Source organism: Acinonyx jubatus, chromosome C1 (genome assembly GCF_027475565.1).
Source record: "Acinonyx jubatus isolate Ajub_Pintada_27869175 chromosome C1, VMU_Ajub_asm_v1.0, whole genome shotgun sequence".
Lineage (NCBI taxonomy): Eukaryota > Metazoa > Chordata > Mammalia > Carnivora > Felidae > Acinonyx > Acinonyx jubatus.
This window is the reverse complement of record NC_069381.1, coordinates 74,004,381-74,027,518: the sequence shown is the minus strand read 5'-3', so window position 1 is coordinate 74,027,518 and position 23,138 is coordinate 74,004,381. Positions and strand designations below refer to the sequence as shown.

Sequence of the window (23,138 nt, the reverse complement as noted above, 5' to 3'; positions counted from 1 at the left end):
TGAGACCTAAAATCATACAGATCCTAGAAGAGACCAATTTCTCTGGAATTGGTAGTGGCAACATCTTTCTAGATATTTCTCCTGAGACAAGGGAAATAAAGCAAAAGTAAACTATTGGGACTACGTTGAAATAAAAACTTGTGCAGAGCAAAGTAAACAATAAACCCAACTAAAAGCCTACTGAATGGGAGAAGATATTTGCAAATGACATATCTGATAAAGGGTTAGCATCCAAAATACATAAAGAACTGATACAACTCAATACCAAAAAACCCCACAAATAATCCAGTTAAAAAATAGGCAGAAGATATGAACAGACATTTCTCCAAAGAAGACATCCAGATGGCCAAAAGACACACTCAATATCATTCATCATCAGGGAAATGCAAACCAAAACTATAATAACATATCACCTCACACCTGTCAGAATGGCTAAAATCAAAGCCACAAGAAACAAGTATTAACAAGGATGTGGAGAAAAAGGAACCCTCTTGTGCACTATTGGTGGGAATGCAAACTGGTGCAGTCACTATGGAAAACAGTATGGAGGTTCCTCAAAAAAGGAAAAATAGAACTACCTTATGATCCAGTAATCACACTACTGAGTATTTACCCAAATACAAAAACACGAATTTGAAACCATATATGCACCCCTCTGTTTACAGGAGCATTATTTACAATAGCCATAATATGGAAGCAGCCCAAGCACCCGTCAGTAGATGAATGAAGACTATGTAGCATGCATATGCATACACACACACACACACACACACACACACACACACACACACAATGCAATATTACTCAGCCATTAAAAAGAATGAGAAATGTTTCCATTTGCAACAACATGGAGGGAACTAGAGAGTATAATGCTAAGTGAAATGAGTTAGAGAAAGACAAATACCATATGATTTCATGCACAAGTAGAATTTAAGAAACAAATGAACGAAGGGGGAAAGAAAGATAAACCAAGAAAGAGACTCTTAACTATAGAGAACAATTGATGGTTACCAGAGTTGTGTGGAGAGGGTGGAGGGGATGGGTGAAATAGGTGATGGGATTAAAGAGTACACTTATCGTAATGAGCACTGGATAATGTAAAGAATTGTTGAATCACTATATTGTACACCTAAAACTAACGTGACACTATATGTTAACTATGCCAGAATTAAAATTAAAAACTTAATAAAATAAAAAAGGAGTTAACCAATGGTGCCACATACACATACAGTATTAATCTTTTAACTAGTTCACAAATTTATATTTCTTATAATTTAGTTTAGTAAATTCTGTTTAGTTCATAATTTTAATTTTATCATAACTTAGTAATATATTAATCAAATACACATTCTACATATTGAATATGTCTCAATATATTCTAAAGTGTTAAAAGCTCCTTATAAACATCATCTTAGGAAAGAATTTGAAAGAAAAGCTCTCAATTCTAAAGTATACATTTATAATGACTGAAAATCTCAAATGAACTTGGGAGTCTATGGACCAAGATTTGAAGAGCATAATTAAATACCTTAGCACAGAAGGGTGGAAAATTTGTTTTTGCAAAATTTCTTTAACACTGTCACACTTTTTTTTTCTTCAATAAAATATTATTTTTAAAAAGAGCTGATATAGTATCTACATAGGTTCTACACGAACCTTTTATGCGACTTGGCCAAGATTAAAAAAATGTTAATTAAGACCAAAATAGAACTAGTATTTCTTGATTTTTATTTTATGCTTTGATAAAAACTAGAGGAGATTACAAACTCCCTATTTTCAGGATAAAACTACTCTTAATTTTTTGTTTCATTTATAGTAGTAGTAGTAGTATGAAATATGTCACATTTTAGTGTAGTATATATGTCAACTGCAGTAGTTATCATATTTCATTCATTCTGGTAAATTTTCTTATCCTGATATTTTTATTGTCATTTCTTTCTTTTTTTTTTTTTTGAGAGAGAGAGAGAGACACAGAATCCGAAGTAGGCTCCAGGCTCTGAGCTGTCAGCACAGGGCCCAACGGGGGGCTTGAACTCACGGACTGCGAGATAATCACCCGAGCCAAAGTCAGATGCCCAACCAACTGAGCCACCCCGGCGCCCCTGTCCTGGTATTTTTAAAAAAAGGTGAAAGTAGGCCCAGTTGGCTAGGACTTCAAATTGGTTAAACTCCAAGGAAGGAGTTAACAATAGGCTCTTAAGAGTCAGAAAAGTCTGGGTTTAAATTCCTGCTTTGCCACTAGTTAGAAAGCTTAGAAAAGCTGTCTAACCTCAAAAGCTAGTTTCCTCATCTATATGCTGGGGGTTAACGCTACTACCTACCGTCACAAGACTATTAGAAATTAAAGGAGATCATGCATATGAAGAATTTGGTAAATTTCTTGGCAATTATTAAGTGCTCAAAAAATGTTATTAGCACCTACATGGCAGGTTGATTTGCTGGACAAAGAATCTAGAGACAGGAAAGTTGAAGAAGCTATTAGTTTTTCAAAACAAGATGACAGCTGGCAGTAAGTAGAGGGGAAATGAAAAATTTAAGAAATATTAAGGAGGTAAATGTCAGCACATTTTGGTCATTAACTTGATGTGGAAAGAGAACAGAGTCCAGGATGATAGTACATTTTCAAATAGGGAGACTGTGAGAAGTTTGTGGCACCATCAACTATGAACTGGACTATCTGAAGAAAAGAACCTATTTTTGGTTGTATAATGTTGGAGGTACCTATGCATTATTCAACCAAAGCGGTCTAGTAGACAGTTGAATATTTATGTTAAGAAAGGAATAATAGATTTTGGAATCATTAACCTATTATTTATAGTTAAAAACTAGCAATGATGAACAACAGGCTAAGGACAAACTGAGGAACAAAGGCATTTAAATCAATGGTGTTTAATACAGGAAAGTCCAATAAGAGGAAAAAAAGTATTACTGAATTCAAATTAAGAGGCTGGTGGATAACTGATGGTGATATATTTACAAAGTTCACTCATTTATTCATCCAGCTGCTTATTAATTGAATATTCACTGAATACTTAAGATGTGCCAAGCACTATACTCTACTGTGCTATGAAAACAAAGCCGAGGAACAAGAAGCTTGTGCAAAAGGGGGAACACAATGTTCATTACAATGCAATGTAATGAATTAAATGTCAAGATAACAATAATTATTTACTATATGTTAGACACTGTGTCACATATATCCAATTCTTGAAACACTCTTAAACAAGAAGCACTATATTGATTTTATATTTGGGGAAACAGACTCAATGAGATTCAAAGTAACTCATCCAAAGACACAGCAAGTAAGTGGCAAAGCCAGGGTTCAAACCTAGGACTGTATGGAGCCTAAACCTACAGTCTTTATACTTAAGCCACCTCTGATTCATATTTCCCCAGTTTACTTATTTACTTTTGAATATATAGACAAGATTCTGAGATATATGCATATTTTCTTCCTATTTAAAAATGTTAGAAGTTTTAAGAAGCTGGACAGAAGTCATCAGGCCTATGTAATTTACTTTGTACAGTCCCAGCAAAGTAAAAAAAAATTGGTGGCCTAACCAATGCTTTCTCAGAGTAGTGACAGAATTTTATTTATTTATTTTTTTAGAAAGAGAAAGAGGGAGAGACAGAGAGACAGAGAGAGAGAGCATGCGCACGTGTGTGGGGGAGAGTCAAGAGGGAGAGGGAGAGAGAATCTCAAGCAGGCACCATGCATAGCGTGGAGCATGGGAGATCATGACTTGAGCCGAAATTAAGAGTCGGACACTTAACCGACTGAGCCACTCAGGCGCCCCCATACAAAGAGGATCTTAGGTTTTACATTATGATTTCTGAAAACCTACCCTATTCATAACTACAGAATTCTTAATAATGTGATAATCAGATTACATGAACAGTCCATAATGTCTTAACAAAGAATAAAGTTAAAAATACATTTTGCTTTCCAGAGACAAAGTTGAAAAATACCAAAGTACAAAGGAATAGTAATCCATTAGAAAAGGAACTTTAAAATATCCAATTACCTTCTTTGCAAAGACCAAAATCAGCAATTTTCACAAAGCCCTCTGTATCTAGCAATAAGTTATCCAATTTCAAATCTCTGTTCAGGATAAAAAAAACGCAAAATGAAAAAAAATCAATAAAATCAGTAGATAACGTAGGATAAAAATAATTTCAACAGGAGCTGTATTTTTTTTTTTTTTTACTAAAAATGAGTTTTTCATGTTATGATTTGAGATTTAAATATATTACAAATGTTCACTTTTCTTCCTTTTTATTACTCTACATAATATAATTTCTGAATAATTTTCTCCACTATACAGAAAAGAATGTTTTTTAAAAGGAATGTTTTATCTATTTAAATATGTATTTTAAAGCGTGGAAGGAGTTCAAGTATTTTTAACTTTGGTTTTATTAATTTGTTATTTGTGATACTCTGACTTGGACTAAGTTTGAAGTTCTTCTACACACCATCTGTAAGAAAAGACTGTCAAGGTATCAAGAGGGCAGTTTTCACCAGCCTTATTCTAAGAGAATAATGCGAAATAAAGAGAAAGCTATCACTGACCAAAACTGATTAAATCAAAAATTGATTAAAAATTAAGTTAAAAATATTTTATCCTTTGAGAGTAAAACAGGGCCATGAGGAAACCCTCACCTTGGATATATTGTTAGAAGTCTGAATACACTGATGTTTATGGTTTCCTTACTAGCCTTCCTGAATTTGTCTAGTCTAGAGCAATGCTATTCAAAGTGTGGTCCATTGCTTGGCTGCTGGGCTATTATTTGTTGCTAGTCTGCAACTTGATAAGGAGCTTATATTAGTATATAAGGCAACTGTGTCACCAGGTACAGTGTTTAGTTGACAGCAAGACTTAAGGAAGCAGGGTGATGTTTTATACTCTGGTACACGCTACTTATTTTATCATGGACAAATTCTGAGTAGTATTGGTCTATCAAAGTTTTCTGCAGTGGCTCAGTTAGATGTAAAATATTCACCAGAATGAATATTGTTAGTGAATTTTGTTATCAGAGCTCAACTTATAATTTGACTATTTTAATTAGGTAATGGGCAGAAGAATAGGAACAAAGAGGTTCATCACATAATTATTGTGTAACTATTTCTTTCAAAATTGGAGTTTAAAATTTTTAGAGGTCACTTATCATTTGAAAGAGAAAATTAAAAAGCTGGTTAAACACAAAATATCCTTAATTATTTTTAATTCAAATTCACACCAAAATAAGCCATTAGAAAGCATCAAAACTTTACTCACCTATAAACAATTTTGTGTTCATGTAAATACTGCAACCCAAGAACTACACATGCAGCATAAAATCTGTTTGAAGAAATAAAAAGATGTTCAATAAATTCCACTGCTGTTGAATCCCAGTTTATAATTTTATGCTCCAAAGCAGAATTCTGTAGTAAACTAACTTCACAAGTATTTATTTAGTCCCTAGTATATGCTAGACACAGTAACACATGTCCTAACAATCAGGGATAAAATTAAAAACTAAGAAAAATACAATGTCTACAATGGGAGCCATTAACTTTGCCTGTCGCTAAAGTCCTCAGAGTAGACATTTGATCTGGAAAAATACAATTTACCATAAGGGCAGAAGGACAGTGTAAAAGGCAGAACTCTCAGGGGGGAAATACAGGGCATTCCCTAGGATGGAAAGCAACAGAGGTGTAAAAGGCACCTGTGGTAACCAATAACAAGTTTTTTTGTGGCTCAAGTAAAGAATGGGGAAGAAGTGGGAGACAAGGCTGAAATGACAGTCTGGAGTCAAGTTGTGAAGGACCCTAAGTGCCATATTACGGATACTGAAATTTCTATTTTTAACTAGAGAATCACATCATTTAGGTCAGAGCAGAATGATCACATTTATGTTAGATTTTTCTGAGGGTAGTATGAAGGCTGGAGTAGAAGTAGGTAGATACCCAGAGGAAAAACAAACAGATGAGGCTATTGTGGTAGCACAGATGGGAGACCATGAGAACCTCCAAGGTAGTGGCAACAAAGAGAGTAAAGAGATGGGTTCAAAAGAAACTTTAAAAGTAGCACAAGACTGGTGTCTCCCTAGCAGCAGAGGATGAGGGAGAGGGAAAAACTTAAGATGACTCTTAAGATTTCCTTAGTGTAAAGAGTAATAGGTAAAGAGACAGAGAAATAGCCAAAGTTTTGTGGGGAAAATGAGGTTGACTTAGGTTGACTTTGAATGGTCTTGGGGCAGGTGAAGAAATTGGGTAAATGGGTTTGGATCTTAGGCAAACTTGAGTCCAGCTAGAATATGAACTCTTGAGGAATAGGACCATGAGGGTCTTTTGCAGTATTTATCCTAAATGTTTAGAATAATGCCTGAAACATGGCAGGCTTACTAAATGAGAAGGGAGGTAATAAATACATGAATTTAAAAATGCAGATGTGTTTTCAGTGCAGAATAGTCTATAAGGAAACACTTAGGAGAATCAGGTTTTAATTATGCAAGTAATACATAGGTATTTTCTCTATCAAGTACACATAATACCTCTGGCCCCAAAGCACAATACTTCATTCATCCATCTATCCATCTCACCCCAGTGCCACTACCATCTATAGAGATAACTAACTACTCTTATTGGTTTGGTGAATGTTCTTTGAACTCTTAGAATGCACACGTAGATAATTTAGCTATGTCATGTGTTCCCTTATTTAACAAAAAATGGGACCATAATTTGGAAAAATTTAAAAGTGCAAGTATTTAGAAATATTTAATTATACATTAGATCTTACATAATTATTTGTTGAAAGTTTAAAGAATTTAGCTCAAGTCCCATTCAAACAGATATGATTCTAAAATTGTTTATTTGTATACATAAGATTTTGGTTAACTTATTTTGGTAACAAAACAATATTATAACAATTATAAAAATACCTTGACTTCTCTTTTATTTCATTTTTTGTAAACAAATCACCCTAATGACACCCAACAAATAATGGGTATATTGTTTAAAATATATATTTCACCAAATGCTTACTATGCTATGTGTCAGGTATATGTTACATATTTTCACTTATTAGCTTATTTAATCTTCAAATCAAAGCTTTAAATCTTTTACAGAAACATAATGAAGCTTTCAGAGAGAGTAACTACTCTGTCTAAAGGTACAAAGCTAGGAAACAAACTATTTTTGATACCACAGTCTCAGTCAATAAAAATTCACTGATCACCTAGTATGTGCAACCACACTTCCAGGTGTTGCACTAATATACAGAACAGACATCCTCCTCCCTTTTAATGAGGGGAGATAGACAATAAAAAGATAAAAAATAAATAGATGATTTCAGGTAGAAATAAAGTGCTATGGAGATAACAGAAAACAGCGTTAAGACTGATCTGATTTGGACATTAGTGATGTAGTGGTATTTTAGATAGGGTACTCAGGAAAGGATTTCAAAAAAATAACATTTGAGGTGAGATCTGATCTAATCCAATGGGATCTAATCAGAGGGAGGTACTTCAAATTTGAAGTACAGCAATGTAGCATTTTATTCTTTATATTTTAATGTTTATTTGAGAGAGAGAGACACACACAAAATGAGTGGGGAGGGGCAGAGAGAGAGGGAGACAGAGAATCTGAAGCAGACTCCAGGCTCTAAGCTGTTAGCACAGAGCCCTATGTGGGGATCGAACTCACATACTGCGAGATCATGACCTTAGCTGAAGTTGAATGCCCAACCAAGCCACGCAGGTGCCTCTATTTTTTTTTTTAAGTTTATTTACTTTGAGAGGGAGAGAGAGAGAGAGAGAGGGAGGGGGAGAGAGAGAGAGGGAGAGGGAGGGGGAGAGAGAGAGAGGGAGAGGGAGAGAGAGCGAGCGAGCATGCACTATCAGTGTGCAGCCAGACACAAGACTCAATCTCAGAAACCACGAGATCATGAACTGAGCTGAAACCAAGAGTCAAACACTCAACTGACTGAGACACCCAGGTGCTCTGGAATTTTATTCTTGTATTTCATTGGGCTTAACTGTTTCATCTGTACCTGATTTGTATTCTCAGCAAAAACAAAAGTTCCTTAAAGGAGAACTGTATTTTAAATTTCTTTAAAAAGGGTGGGGGGGTACATATCAAAACAAAAACAAATTCCCATGTGCAGGCGGGACAGGCTAGGCATAGTCCAGATGCTCTGGTTTTAATTTTTAAATATTCAGGAAATGCCTTTTACTTTCTGGCTTCTGTCTCCATTTTGAAAGTTTCACTAACCATCAGAAATAATCTATTTCTTCCTTTTTTTTTTTTTTAATGTTTATTACTTATTTTTGAGAGACAGAACGAGCATGCGCAAGCAGGGGAGGGGCAGAGAGAAAGGGAGACACAGAATCTGAAGCAGGCTCCAGGCTCTGAGCTGTCAGCAAGAAGCTTGATGCAGGGCTTGAACCCACAAGCCAGGAGATCATGACCTGAGCCAAAGTTGGACACTTAACTGAGCCACCCAGACACCCCAAGAAATAGATTTCTTAACTATAGGGAAGTGATGGTTACCAGAGGGGGAGGTGAATGGGAGGATGGACTAAATAGGTGATGGGGATTAAAGAGTGCACTTATGATGAGTACCAGGCATGAAATTGGTGAAATCACTATATTGTGCACCTGAAACTAATATAACACTGTATGTTAACTAACTGGAATTCAATAAAATAAAACCTTTAAAAAAAAATGATTTCCTATCTTTTGGCTTGAACAACTGGTACTGCCTTTTATTAAGTTGAAGATTAGAAGAGTAGCAGGTTTGGGACAAGTGGGTAAGGTTGGGGGAAATGGGAAAAATCAGAAATTCAGTCTGCAAAGAGAAATACTTATTATCCATATGAAGGGAAAAGTTAGTTGGTGCTGAATGTTATTAGGGTTGGAAGTTTAGGGAAGAGGTTAGGGCTGGAGATACAAAGTTGGTAAACATCAGCATACAGAGTGTGGCTATTCAGAGCACTTTCCTAAGATCAAATCCCAGCTTCACCATTTAAGAGCGATAAAACTGGGATAACAGTAAGGGGAAAATATATACACATCTATATTTAATCTCAAACATTTCCAATTACTTATTTTTATGCATTTGAAGAAGCACAACCTTCATATAATAGCAAATTTAAAAAATACAGTGAAAAGTCTGCATATTTCTATACCTTTCATTGGAAGCTATATGCATATGAATTTCTTTTATATTCTTTCAGAGATACCTTAAGCACATGCAAAGACTTAATACACATTAACTTATTACCCTTTAAAATGCAAAAACAAATATTTCATACAAATACTTGATAAAGACTCTTTTATATTATGTTTTTTCACGTAACAATGTACTTTGAGTATAGTTAAGTATTTAAAGCCATAGTTCTAAAAAAAGTAAAATAAATAAATAAATAAATAAAGCCATGGTTCTAGATGGCATTTCCCAGGAAGAAAATATAATAGAGAAAAAGAAGGTATTTTACTAAAATGAACCTAAACTGTTCGTCTAAATTATCAAGTGTGATTTAGGGTACTCCATAAAATTTTCAACATGAACAAAGTAAAATAGATACATTTATATGTAGCAAAGAGGTAAATAAGTAGAGTTCTAATATTCTTTGCAGAAATCTATTTTCCATTTGGAAAGAAAAAAGAAACTGAGAGACCTTTTCTCCTTCCTAGCAAAAAATCTGTCATGAAAAAACTCAGAGAAATGTCCAAAGCATACTCACACAGCTCTTGGTTCAGAAAAGACATCAGTATGAATGTGCATCATTAGGTCCCCACCGGCAGCATATTCCATTACAAAGCAAACATGCTCTTTGGTTTGGAAACATGCAAAAAGGTTCACCAAAAAGGGATGTCTTACACTATTCACAGTTTCAAAAATTCTTTTTTCACACATCAGGCTGTAAGAGAAAACATTTAAAAATCAATAGGTTTTTCAAAAAAAGTTCTGGTTGGAGGTAACATTCTTTAAAAAAATTACTGAACTCTAAAATAAGCAAAGTTCTTACCTATTAGAACTTTAAAACCATAAAATATGCCTTAGTTTTGCTATAAATGCTTTGAAAAATTTGGTCTACTTGATATATAAAACTTCAACTGAAATATATTAATGAAAACTCAGGGTGCCCTGGTGGCTCAGTTGGTTAAGGGTCAGACTCTTGATTTTCGGCTCAGGTGATGATCTCATGGTTTGTGAGTTCAAGCCCCAAATAGGCTTCTGCACTGACAGTGCAGAGCCTTCTTGGGATTCTCTATCCCTCTGCCCTCCCCTGCTCATGCTCTTTCTCTCAAAATAAAAAAAGGAAAAAAGAAATATATTAATGGAAACTAAAATATATGATTAGAATGACATAAAGATTAGAGTTGACAACGATAGCATCAGAGTAGCACATACAGGGCTACTGGTTATAGTTAATTAAAAAAAGGCTTACTTAGGGGTGATTTTATTGGGAATTGGTGAGAGAATCTACTGACCTAAAGAATTAATTTAAAAAATATAAAATTTGTGGTGAAGGTAATTTCAAGGACAGTATTTATAATTCATAAGCTATAGTATTCAAATATTTTTTCAAATAATATATGAAGTTAAAAGGTAAAGATATGATGCACAGAATTTTAATTTACAAGGCTGACTAGAAAATAAAGAGGTACATTGAGAATTCTATTAATTAACATGCTTCAAGGAAGCGCCTTGAGAATGATCTAATTTGTAAAATCTATAGCAATCACAGGTTTTGCCTTTGTAGCAGCTTGTGACTCTTACAAGCTTCTACAAAGAACAATGATCAAACTTACAGACCCTGGAACATTAATTTTGCCTACATAGGAAAAAATACCTTTCTCCCTTTCCTTGAAAATATTTAGTAAATCAACCTGACTTTAGAACTCAAAGTAGAAGAAAACCAGGTCAAATATTATTCAAATACAAGTTGGAATTAACTTATTAATATACATTTTATTAATAATTAGATTATGTTTTTTTTTTTTAATGTTTGTTTATTTTTGAGAGAGAGACAGCATGTAGAGGGGAGGTGCAGAAAGAGAAAGAGAATGGTAGAGGATCCGAAGCAGGCTCTGTGCTGACAGCAGAGAGCCCAACGTGGGACTCAAACTCAGGAACTGCAAGATCATGATCTGAGCCAAAGTTGGATGCTTAGCTGGCTGAGCCACCCAGGAGACCCTATATTTATGTTTCTAATTAAAATAGGCACTTTTCTGACCTTAGTGTTTTTAAAAAGTATTAATAATGCTTTTATTTTTAAATTAAAACATTTCTTAGATTTTTGTTACTGTTGCTAATTTCAAAACACCAAACTTTAGCTAATGTTAAGAGGAAGGCAGATCCATGCTTCTTTCTTTTGGGTCTTTTAAGAAGGAGTTATTTAAAATTTTTTTTTTTAACGTTTATTTTTGAGACAGAGAGACAAAGCATGAACGGGGGAGGGTCAGAGAGAGGGAGACACAGAATCTGAAACAGGCTCCAGGCTCTGAGCTGTCAGCACAGAGCCCGACGCGGGGCTCGAACTCATGGACCGCAAGATCATGACCTGAGCTGAAGTTGGACGCTTAAGCGACTGAGCCACCCAGGCGCCCCAAGAAGGAGTTATTTTAAAAAGGTAATTTTAAAGATAAGTATTTATTTGTGTATCCAGACTACATTGCTAGGGAAAAAAAATTAAATAGAATTTTGAAAACATTTAAGAGTATACCTGTTGTGTAGAAGGAGCATGGAATTTTAAAAAAAAAAATTTTTTTTAACGTTTTTTTTTTTTAACTTTTTTTTTTTTTTTTTTTTTTTTTTGAGACAGGGAGAGACAGAGCATGAACAGGGGAGGGTCAGAGAGAGGGAGACACAGAATCTGAAACAGGCTCCAGGCTCTGAGCTGTCAGCACAGAGCCCGACGCGGGGCTCGAACTCACGGACCGCAAGATCATGACCTGAGCCAAAGTCGGCCGCTTAACCGACTGAGCCACCCAGGCGCCCCTGTGTTTGTTTATTTTTGAGACAGAGAGAGAGACATAGTATGAGCAGGGGAGGGGTAGAGAGAGAGGGAGACAGAGAATCTGAAGCAGGCTCCAGGCTCTGAGCTGTCAGCACAGAGCCCAACATGGGGCTTGAACTCACAAGCTATGAGATCATGACCTGAGCCAAAGTGGGACACTCAACTGACTGAGCCACCTGGGTGCTCCGAAGGAGCATGGAATTTTTAATGCTATGTTAATATAGTTGTCTTCTGGATTATGAACTGAAACATCTGTTCAGTTTTAAATACTGGCAGTAAATCCAGCTATTATGAAATAGTGTTTAAACTCCATTTAATAAGGTCACATTCTAGACAAACTCTTACCTTCTGATTTCACACAATCTGTTTATAATTTTATACATACTCAGAAACAGGAAACACCACTACAATTGTTTTAAAGCTTTAGGCTTATGTCTACATATATTTGGCAAGGTTTCTAAATGTTATTACAAATTAAGTCATTATTAGGAATAAACTCATAAAAGGCTTTTAAAAAGTTAATAGCTTTGATTTTCATCACCACCAAAATATAGGAAAATAATGTCCAACTGGGATCTAAGACTGATAAGATGGCTTCTAAACTAACAGATTCACAAAATCAACCTAAATTTTGGGCACTGTAGATAAAATATTCAGACAAAATAAAAACAAAATGACAAGATGTTGGGGCTCAAGTAGATGGCAAACACTGTCTCTTCATTGTCTATATGGTTAATATTTATGGGTGAATCACTAATTCTTATGTGTATTAGGTATTAGGTTAGACCTGTGCTGAACATGTAAATGATATAAAAGATTGAGAATTGTTGATCAGAATGCCTCCTAAATGGCTTTAATGCCATTCACAGGAATGCTTTGATGAGGACCAGCAATACTGATGAAGACTGGATACATGTCTCAGACTCTTAGTTAAAGGAGGCAGGCTTTTTATAGACCAAAATTGTCACAAAATTGTCACAATAATTTAAAGCATTTTACAGCACACCAAAAAGTTACGCTGTTAAGAGTTAACTTTTCCTAGCCTTATCTGAATTGTATACTTCCTTTAAAAGTTCATGAAACAACTCAACCTTATTCAAAACTTTAAACTTTATTCCTTCTATCCAGAACATTTCCCTCTAAATTGTCATTTAACTTTTCTCCATATTCCCAAGTATCTTCCATCAGCCAAAGAAGAACACAAATCCAACTCTTTTATAAGGTCTGACCTAAATCCATCAGCACCCCATGATGTTCCCCTTTGAGCTGTTCCTGTCTGTACTGTTTATTTTAAACCAAGCATATCTAGCCTCTTTTATTTACATAACTAATGCACTTATGTCTTATTTTCCTAAGTGATTAGTTTCATCCTAACATTTTTTGTGTACTTCCTTATGTACACAAAGTACACTACCTTACAAAATGTTCTAGAAACTTAAAAACTTGTATAAATAGTTATTTTGGTCACTGGAAAACAGCATTGTTAATAAAGCTAAAATCTTAGGATTGAATCATATTTATATATAAATTTTTAAATATAAAGGTACATATATATGTTTAGCTGTGCTTTTGTTCTATGACTGCAAAATGGTATTTCCAGCTCTATTCTGTTGTCTTGAAATATGAACTGGTAAGAAAAGGAAGCTGAGTGAGGAGGTACTACAGGGACACAAATTTATCATTCTTACTCAGGACTGAGCATAAATGAGACTCACAGAGAATGTTCCGTGAATGGTAGGTGGAGAATGTAATCTTTGTACATGAATTACATTACTTTGGAGTTAGCCTATAATTTTCATTTTAAAAAGAGGTTGATTTGGAATTTTCTATGATCTATTTTTTAAAAAAGAAGGCAGTTTTTGAAGTAAAATAATGAAATCCAGACTAGAGAAAGAAAACATCAAAAGAAAAACTGTCATTAAGTAGCATCAAATATTTTGGAAACATTGATTTAAAAAAAAAAGTCAGTAAGATGTAATAAGATTGAATTCTATGGATCTATTAAAAGGATGAATTAGGAAGTGAATATAAAAGATTCTGTTTATTAGTTTGAGTTGTTTACTATTCAGAATTACAAGTTATAAATATGTATTACTTTTCAAAATATGTTGATTTTTTAATTTTCTAAGTTATTTCTTCTTGCCTTCATCTGTTTGTTTTTTTTTTTTTTTTTTTTTTTTTGGAGAGAGAGAGAGAGAGAGAGCAAGAGCGTGAGAGCAGGGGAGAGGGACAGAGTGAGAGGGAGAGAGAAAATCTTAAGCAGGTATCACGCCAGCGTGGAGGCCGAAGCAGGGCTCGGTAAGATCTGATGTGAGCTGAAATCAAGAGTCAAATGCTTAGCTGACTGAGCCAGCTAGGTGCCCTAATTGCTCCTTTTTGCTGCCTTCCTCAAATTTCTATCGAGATTTTCCATTTCTCTGTTTGTATACCTACTGGAGGTTATTTTACTTCCATGTTGTAGAATATATGGATTTATAACTGAAGTTGGGTAAGGATCACTCCTCAACTTTTCAACAAGGGTGGATTAATTTTCAGTAGGGGTAACAGCCTAGATTCTGGCTAAAGCTCCATCCTCAGATCTGGACATTCTTCATTAATAGTAATATTAATGTTATTCTGTTAGATTTAATTAGAAAGTGTTCTTCTGTAAAGACTTGGCTCAAAGTAGTAACAATGTAGCGGAAAGCTATACAAATCATCAGGATTAACAGAGGTAGTACCAGTACATTATTATTTTTGGAAAACAATGAATTTACCATTCATAGATCTGGAATAAAGGAAACATTCTTCCATGAAAGAAAAATATTTGGCTCATCTATTATTATAGTTATCAACAGACTGACAGTGTGATTAAAGGTTTGCTTTAACCAATTATTTCTGTAAAATAAAAATATAGTTCTAAACATACCACATGGTACACAGAATATTGCATAAATATTCAGCAAAATTGTCTCTGAATAGTTTTACATATCAAGAGTTTATTTTGATGTAATTGAGGGATATGAAAAACAGGTAAAAAATAAATAGGCAAATCCAAAGGGAAAAATTTCTTTTTTACATAAAGGAAAACTTCATTTTCAAGATCTATCCTAATTCTAAGAACTTCCCATATGATGGAAAAAATATTAAAAATAGCAATTTAGTGTGTGTGTGTGTATGTACACATACACACACACACACACACACACACAATGGCATGTAATATAATTAAGGCAAGCATTACCAAAAAAATATGTTTTAAAAATATGCAGGTTAATTGAAGTTTAAAGATGTTCAGTGAATTGCTCTGGGGTCAAATCCTTAATTAAGAAGGAACAACCAGAAGTAGATAAGTCAGTCTTCTCATTCTTCGTACCAGGCTCTTTTCATGTCCAGGGCTGTCTTCTATTAATATCAACTGATGCTCCCAAGTGGCTTAAAAAAAATTCTGCTTGTAAATATCAAATGGAAGTCTATTTCTGTAATAAATATGCCATTTGTGGGGTGTCTGGGTGGCTCAGTTCGTTGAGCATCTGACTTCGGCTCAGGTCATGATCTCGTGTTCTTGGGTTTGAGCCCCACGTCGGGCTCTGTGCTGACAGCTCAGAGCCTGGAGCCTGTTTGGAATTCTGTGTCTCCCTCTCTCTCTGCCCCTCCCCTGCTCATGCTCTCTCAAAAAATAAAAATAAAAAGTTAAAAAAATTTTTAAAAAGAGCATGTAAATATGCCACTTGTTATATACAATTTTGTACTTAGTCACTTTGTTAAGAAAGTCTTTCTAAAGCATATTCTCTAACCTAATTACAATATTGTCTCCAAAGTCCTTGCATTTTAAAAATTGTACATAAAGATGTATCAATATCAACTTACATTTATTAAACCCAGAAAGGTAAGATGCTCTGGTCAAAAAATACCGTTTTAAGAAAAATGAAAGAAAAAGTAGATATATGTGCATTTTATAAAGCAGAATACATTAACCATTCAATGAAGTGCAGGTTACTTGTAAATGACATTGTATTACTTCGGTAATATGAAATGGGAAATAGTTTCACCCGACCACAGATGAGTAACAATTCCTATTGCATATAAACACTTTACCGTCTCCAAGTATGAAAAACTTAACAGAAGTGGTTTAAACATTTCATGATCTTTCTTTGGTACACACTAACCTGTAAACTGTCATAAGGAGAAGTTGACTAGAGAGAAAAATGTAATTAATGCCTACCTTATATCAAGTACAAATACATTAAGTTAGATTCTTCATGTATTATAGAAATGGAAAGTTTTGCTGTTCTAAAATATACATCAATTTTCATGATCTTATGTTAAAACTTTAGAAAAATAAACAATTTTGTGAAAAAAAAAACTAACCTGTCTACTTCATCTCGAGCCACAATATCTCCTTTCTTTAAGGCTTTTATAGCAAACATCTCGTTTGTGTGTTTATATTCAGCCAAAAGCACCTGAAATGAGATTAAAATAGGTACTTTCTATTTGAGTTATTACTTTTAAAGTCATTCCAAGAAAACTTAAAAAGATTACCTTTCCAAAATGTCCTCTACCCAAGACAGCACAACATCTGAAGTCTTGTAGATTAAACTGAAACATCTGTTGAGATCTGAAAACAGTATGTCAATTAAAAATAAGGAAAAAGTATGGGACCAAACATGTAGTAGCAAAGCTGTATACGTATTCTTTACCTTCTATCCTCAAGTTCTCGAACACCACTGTATCCTAGGCCTGGTTGAGGAATATCAGGCTCATATTCAGATTGAGATTTTGGAAGTATACTATTTCTGTCATTCTCAATAGCAAAAACAGCTTCTGAATCCTACAAAATATTAAATACTCATTAAATCATAGAAACATTAAGAAAACAACTTATTTGGTAAAGTTTAAAAATGTCAAAAGTCAATAAAAATATTAGTGAGAAAAGTAAAATCCAGATAATGGACATTCATTCTTAAGAGTTGTTAATTCTACATTACACTTGCCTAAAAAATTTGAAAAATGAACACATTATCATCACCTTCAATGAATATTCTGAAATTATGTTAACCAAGTTAGAAGATGAAGAGTGAGGCAATATACCATCTTATATCAACCATGTTCTTATGCTTTTAGCTTCAGCAATCTATTCAATCCCTACTGGCCCATGAGCATCCAGAGGTTTTATGTTTCACTCACAAGAAACATAAAAACAGTTCACACATGCAACTTTTAACTGAAATGTACACCTCATTCACTATGATGCTTTTATTGGTAATTCATTTGGCAAAAAGGAATTATACGAGGTTTAAACGCCTTGCCTGTCTCGGTGTATCCGAATCTCTTAATTCAGCAGATTCATCTATTTCTCCAAGGGAAGAGTCACGTGGTGGGGCCGGAGGAGGTTCAGGTTCAAGATCAAAGTCCAATTTGGTTACTGTAGAATCACTTATAGAAGATAAAGCAATTCACCAAAAACGGTAATCAAAAGTATATATTTTAAGTAGCTTTAAAATTCGAGCAAACTTTTTTTTCTTTTTTTACTTTCTGAAAGCAGAACACTAATTTCAAAATACTCTTTAGAAAAAATCAGATTTTTGGGGCGCCTGGGTGGCGCAGTCGGTTAAGCATCCGACTTCAGCCAGGTCACGATCTCGCGGTCCGTGAGTTCGAGCCCCACGTCGGGCTCTGGGCTGATGGCTCAGAGCCTGGAGCCTGTTTCCGATTCTGTGTCTCCCTCTCTCTCTGCCCCTCCCCCGTTCATGCTCTGTCTCTCTCTGTCCCAAAAATAAATAAACGTTGAAAAAAAAATTTTTTTTTAAATAATAAAAAAAAAAGAAAAAATCAGATTTTTAATAGACCCACTGTAAGCAGTATGCATGAATGCTACAGTTACTATTTTATAAAAGCGATGCTTAAAAATCTTAAGACACATACCCAGCTGGAGGTGCTAGTTCAGGGATGCGTACATCAACCACTGGCACTGTAGCAGGCACAGAGGCTTGAGGGCTAAAGGTGCCAGAATGATTTACTGTTGGAATAGCTCTTCTCACTAGTCTTCCCCAAGTGGCAATATTAATATTCATTTGAGGAGCTCTGAGAAATGTTTTGCCTATGGATATTGTGAATAAAGAAAATAGAATAAGTAATTTTTTTATATATTACCAAAAGCCATAATTTAAAAATTCATATTCATTGGTTTATAATTTATGAAGAACAAACAAAATTTGTCACTTAAAAATAGTTCTTAACTATTTGTTATTAAAGGCTGGTGAAAAGTAGTGAAAATAGTTTTAAAAATAAATAGGAAGAAACTGTTTTTTGTGTTTTTTTTTTTAAGTCTAGGAATGCTATGTGGCTAAGGTTTAAAAAAACAATTCTCTAAAAATAAAAGAATTATCTTTTAGAGATACTAACTGTATTTGTGGATGAATCAATAGGAGGTCTAGGTTTGCTTCTTATAATCTGAGAAAGTAGTATGTGGACGGGCTATAGTGAAACAAAACTGGCCAGGAGTTGAATGCTGTTGAGGATGAGTGATGGTACATTGTACTAGTCTGTTAGGATATGTTTGAAATATTCCTTAATAAAAAGTTAGAAATGAATAAAAGGAAAACAAATAACAAAGTTGGGTATTACTTTTAATGTTGGTTTTCTATATTTAAGAATACACCAAAATAAACTGTATTTGATTCCTTAGTAACTACCTTGTTGTTTTGAAAAAATTTTCTTTTGTCTTTGGAGTTTGGGTCTTCTTTCAATAACTGGATTAAAAAAGGTAACCTGCAGTGAAGAAAATTCAAGTTGACATGAATATAGCTTTGGCTTTATGCTTCATGAAATTCACTAAACTCCTAAGTATTGAAAACTTGAGAATCTTAGATATAATTTAAGCCCAACTTCTCATTTTCTAGGTGAAAAAACAGACCTAGAGAGGATGATGATTTGTCTTAAGGTAATATACTTGTGCAGTAGTAGAGTTGAGCCAAGGATTCAAGTTGTCTAATGTTCAGCCTAATTCTCTTTCTACTTCTATGTCATGCTGCCTACATATATAATTCCAATTATAGTGATGTACGTTTAATAAAATATATTTATTACCTCTGCAAATAAAGTACCCTGTGGTTCCAAATAGAGACACATGCCATGCCGTTGGTTGTCTAAAAAATCTTCTAACCTCAGAAATTTTACAGCACACAGAGATCGCCAATCACGCCAATAAACTGAAATTTCCAGTTCACGTGACTAGGATAATTAAAAAAAAATAAAGATAACAGAGAAGACATGATTGGACACACACTTGAATAAAATATCACAAAAAATATAAAATACAAATACATAAACAAAGATAACACACACAAAAGGTACACTATTTTGAAGAGTGCTTTGTAATGTTTCTCTATTATATATTATTTTAACAAACTTACATATTTTAACTCCAAGGAACAAATTTTTATTTCCACAATCTCTAGCTAAGATATTCCTATTATAAAGAATACACATCTGGGACCAATACAGATGAATGACCACAGAGACTCTTTGCTATGTAATAGCTTCAGTCTTTCAGATTTTCCTTCTCCACTTGGTATCACTTGCTGAGCTGTTGCTGGAAGACCTCAGTGCTCTCCTCAAAGAACCCATTTCAAACTGTCTTATTTCCTTGTCCCCATGTTGAATTAGGGAAAGGTCTACGAATAGCATTTATCCTGCACTTACAGTGCGCCCCACACACTGTGCTAAGCACTTTAAAAGTATTATGTCATTTAATCTTCAGAAGAATACCACCGGGTAATAGGACTAGTGACAGCAGAGGCCTGTGCAGGTAGGGGGCAAAAGGGAAATTCAGAATAAGTTTATACAAAAAGATATTCATTTATTACAACAGCTCCCCCTACCCCCTGGTTCTCCCTGCAAAAGGCAGCAAATTAGCAACAAACCGAATGTCCAAAAACTAAGGGACAAGTATATTATACCATATCCATATGAGGGAATTCTCTATAATCATTGAAAATAATGCTTATGTGGAAAAACATACTTAAGACTTTAACGATTATTTTTATTATTTTTAATTTGAGAGAGAGCGTGCGTGCATGTGAGCAGGAGAGGGGGCAGAAGCAAAGGGAGAGAAATCTCAAGCAGGTTCCAGGTTCAGTGTGGAGGCTAATGCAGGGTTCGATCCCATGGCTGGGGGATTATGACCTCAGTCGAAATTGGGAGTCAGATGTTCAACCGACTGAGACAGCCAGGCACACCCCTTTTTTTATTTTGTGTGCACAAGTGGGAGAGAGGGAGGGAGAGGAGAGAGAGACGGACAGAATCTTAAGCAAGCTCCATGCTCAGTGCAGAGCTTGATGTGGGGCTCTATCCCACAACCTTGGAATTATGACCTGAGCCGAAATAGTCGGACACGCAACCAAATGAGCCACCCACGCACCCCCATATTTAAGGCTTTAACAATCAATTAAAACATAATTACAACAGTGTAGAACACAGCTTGTAAGTTGGGGGCCAAGCCAAACTCTACATATATGTTATAATCGACATACATTCTAATTAGAAAGCACCAGACTTTTCTATGATTTTGCAAACCATCTGCAAGAAGAGATAAACATCTTTCCCCCCTTAGGCTCAACAAAGTAATAAATTACTTCTTTCATATACTAACTTTCAACTCAGGAACTTATGCCTATTACATAAGCTCCTAGTACTTAACAGATCCTGTGACTTTAAATAATGAGTTGATGCAAATGAATATAAAAAACACTTAACAAAAAACAGAACATGAAAAAAAAATGAATCAAGACACAACGTGCCAGGTCTCATCAGAAAAAGGTATCTATGGCAGTATGTGAACCAAGGGCCTCTTACTTCATTTCTTCTGATACATAGTTACTGTGAGAGAGAATACTCATCATTAAAGGGGAAGTATGAGTAGAGTAGAATTCTTTTTTAAGATCAGCAAATGGCATTTATTTAAGTTAAAAGTTTAAGTATTTTGGTAAATACACTGAATGGATAACTGAACCAGGGATTGGTAATTTACACTACACTGTTTCAGACTAGAGGAGAAGAGGTCTACTTCCTCCTATATTATTTTGCCACATCAAGGAGGAAGACCTGTGATGGATCAGACAGACAGATGCAAGGGGAATAGGTGCTGGGAAGTTCTTACTTATAAGAAGTTGTAAGAAGTTCTTGTAAGAAGATCTTACTTATACTTTCACATTGCTAACATCTGACACATGGTTAAGTTTATATCTTTCTCTGGATGAGAAGAAGAGGTCCAATCACCTTATTTATATTTATTCTAGCCACTCTGGTAAAACATACCGGCTCATTTCATTCTGCTTTCTCTTCATTCCATGCCTTAAACTGAAGTGTGTTAGAAAGATCTCAGAGTTGAGATGGAAGGTCATCTCAAGGCCTTAAGCTAGCTTTCCTAGAGTTCTACTTTGAGATTTTAGGTATAAATTTATTCACTTTTTGTTACTTTGCATTGTTCCTTGGGAAATAGAACTGTACAATTTAAGGGGGAGGGTGACTGTGATCTAGAGCAGATTATGTTATTTTATGTCAATACTCCAAACACTGTTTCATGGAACCCCAAACCTACTTCAGTCTCTAACATCTGGTGTGATTTGGGTAGGTAAAGGAGGGATACAGCACCTAAAAAGGAAAACACTTTTTATATAAAGACATGTCTCTAATATTTATAGAATTTAAACTGTAAGTGTGACTGCTCATCTGCTGGCAATTTTCCAGATGAAGCAGGCCAGTTCTATAGAGCTAGAACATGCTTTAAGTGATGTCAAACTGTAAGAGCAACAAAATTCTAGATAGTGTAAAACCACCACTACAATAGCTGAGCAGTATAATCTGAGCCACTGATGGGCAGCACTAGTAAATTGTCCCAATTTGTTCTTTATTTGGTCTTACGAATTTGAACCTAGGGTCAGAGAAAAAAACACGGAAGATCTAAGGCACCTGTAAGATTTGTCTCAAGTCTCCTTAAGGCCTTGAAAGTAAACAGAAAAAGGTAAAAAAGACATTGAATCAGCCCTACATGTAGGAGAGGAAGGAGAACAACTTAAAAAAAAAATGTGCTTCAATTTAAAAACCTTGGCACAAATCTAGCATAAAAAGACCTGAAGCACAAGGAAGGCTGAAGTTTCCAAACTGTTCGTGAGGAACTCTGGGACAATGGAGGCTATTTTAACTTTACAAAGGAAACACAGTGACATCTGTGGGACACTGTTAAATACTAGCTCATGGTAAGCTCAGTTTCAACAACCGAATGTACCACATTCCTTTGGATGACATCTTCCTATCTTTGCTAAATTGGGTTTTCAACAACTGATTTTTTCCACATGAAAAATCAATGTGTAAGCATGCTGTGTTCACGCTTTGAGAAGTTATGTAGTATACAACAAGCAGACATACTCCATTAGTAAGTAACTGGTTACACAAAAATGAAGTAAAAATACTGTATTTTCTTTCAATTTTTTTCACTCAAAAAGTACTAATTAGTTAGAATATAAGTACTAAATAAATATTTTTTAACTACTTTTTAAGTTAGTATAAATTATGGGAACCAATATGACAAATTATATTAAATAAACAAGTTAGGTATAATGACAAATAAAATTGTGACATAAAGCATATATGATATTTTGACATATGTATATACTATGCAGATTCCTCCCATTTAATTAACACATTCATCACCTCAGTAAATTGCATTTATATAGTGTTATTAACTACAGTCACCATGTTATACACTGGATGCTCAGACTTTATTCATTTTATATCTAAAGTTTTTACTTTTTTTTTTTTTTACCAAACTCTCCATGCTTTCCCCACCCCCTATCTCTTGGCAACCACTTTTTTTTTTTTTTTTACATTTATTTATTTTTGAGAAACAGTGAGACAAAGCATGAGTGGGGGAGGGGCAGAGAGAGAAGGAGACAGAATCTGAAGCAGCTCCAGGCTCTGAGCAAGCGGTCAGCACACAGCCTGATACCGGGCTCGAACCCACAAACCGTGAGATCATGACCTGAGCTGAAGTTGGACGCTCAACTGACTGAGCCACCCAGGCGCCCCTTGGCAACCACTTTCCTACTCTCATTTCTAGGTGTTTGACTTTGTTTTTTTGCTTTTTTTTTTTT

General features: G+C 34.8%; 1 protein-coding gene across 2 annotated transcripts in view; it reads right to left on the bottom strand.

The window, feature by feature from the left end:
- The window catches only part of PKN2 (protein kinase N2), a 128,188-nt gene that overhangs the window by 7,395 nt on the left and 97,655 nt on the right, over window positions 1-23,138 (bottom strand). For both annotated transcript variants that reach the window (XM_027058676.2, XM_027058677.2), the window contains exons 9-18: window positions 19,075-19,218; window positions 18,681-18,756; window positions 17,911-18,085; window positions 17,295-17,421; window positions 16,686-16,816; window positions 16,528-16,603; window positions 16,357-16,448; window positions 9,727-9,903; window positions 5,277-5,339; window positions 4,026-4,102 (exon numbers count right to left, since the gene is read on the bottom strand). In XM_027058676.2, coding sequence (XP_026914477.1) covers window positions 4,026-4,102; window positions 5,277-5,339; window positions 9,727-9,903; window positions 16,357-16,448; window positions 16,528-16,603; window positions 16,686-16,816; window positions 17,295-17,421; window positions 17,911-18,085; window positions 18,681-18,756; window positions 19,075-19,218 — 1,138 coding nt within the window. The remainder of the gene's footprint in view (window positions 1-4,025; window positions 4,103-5,276; window positions 5,340-9,726; window positions 9,904-16,356; window positions 16,449-16,527; window positions 16,604-16,685; window positions 16,817-17,294; window positions 17,422-17,910; window positions 18,086-18,680; window positions 18,757-19,074; window positions 19,219-23,138) is intronic.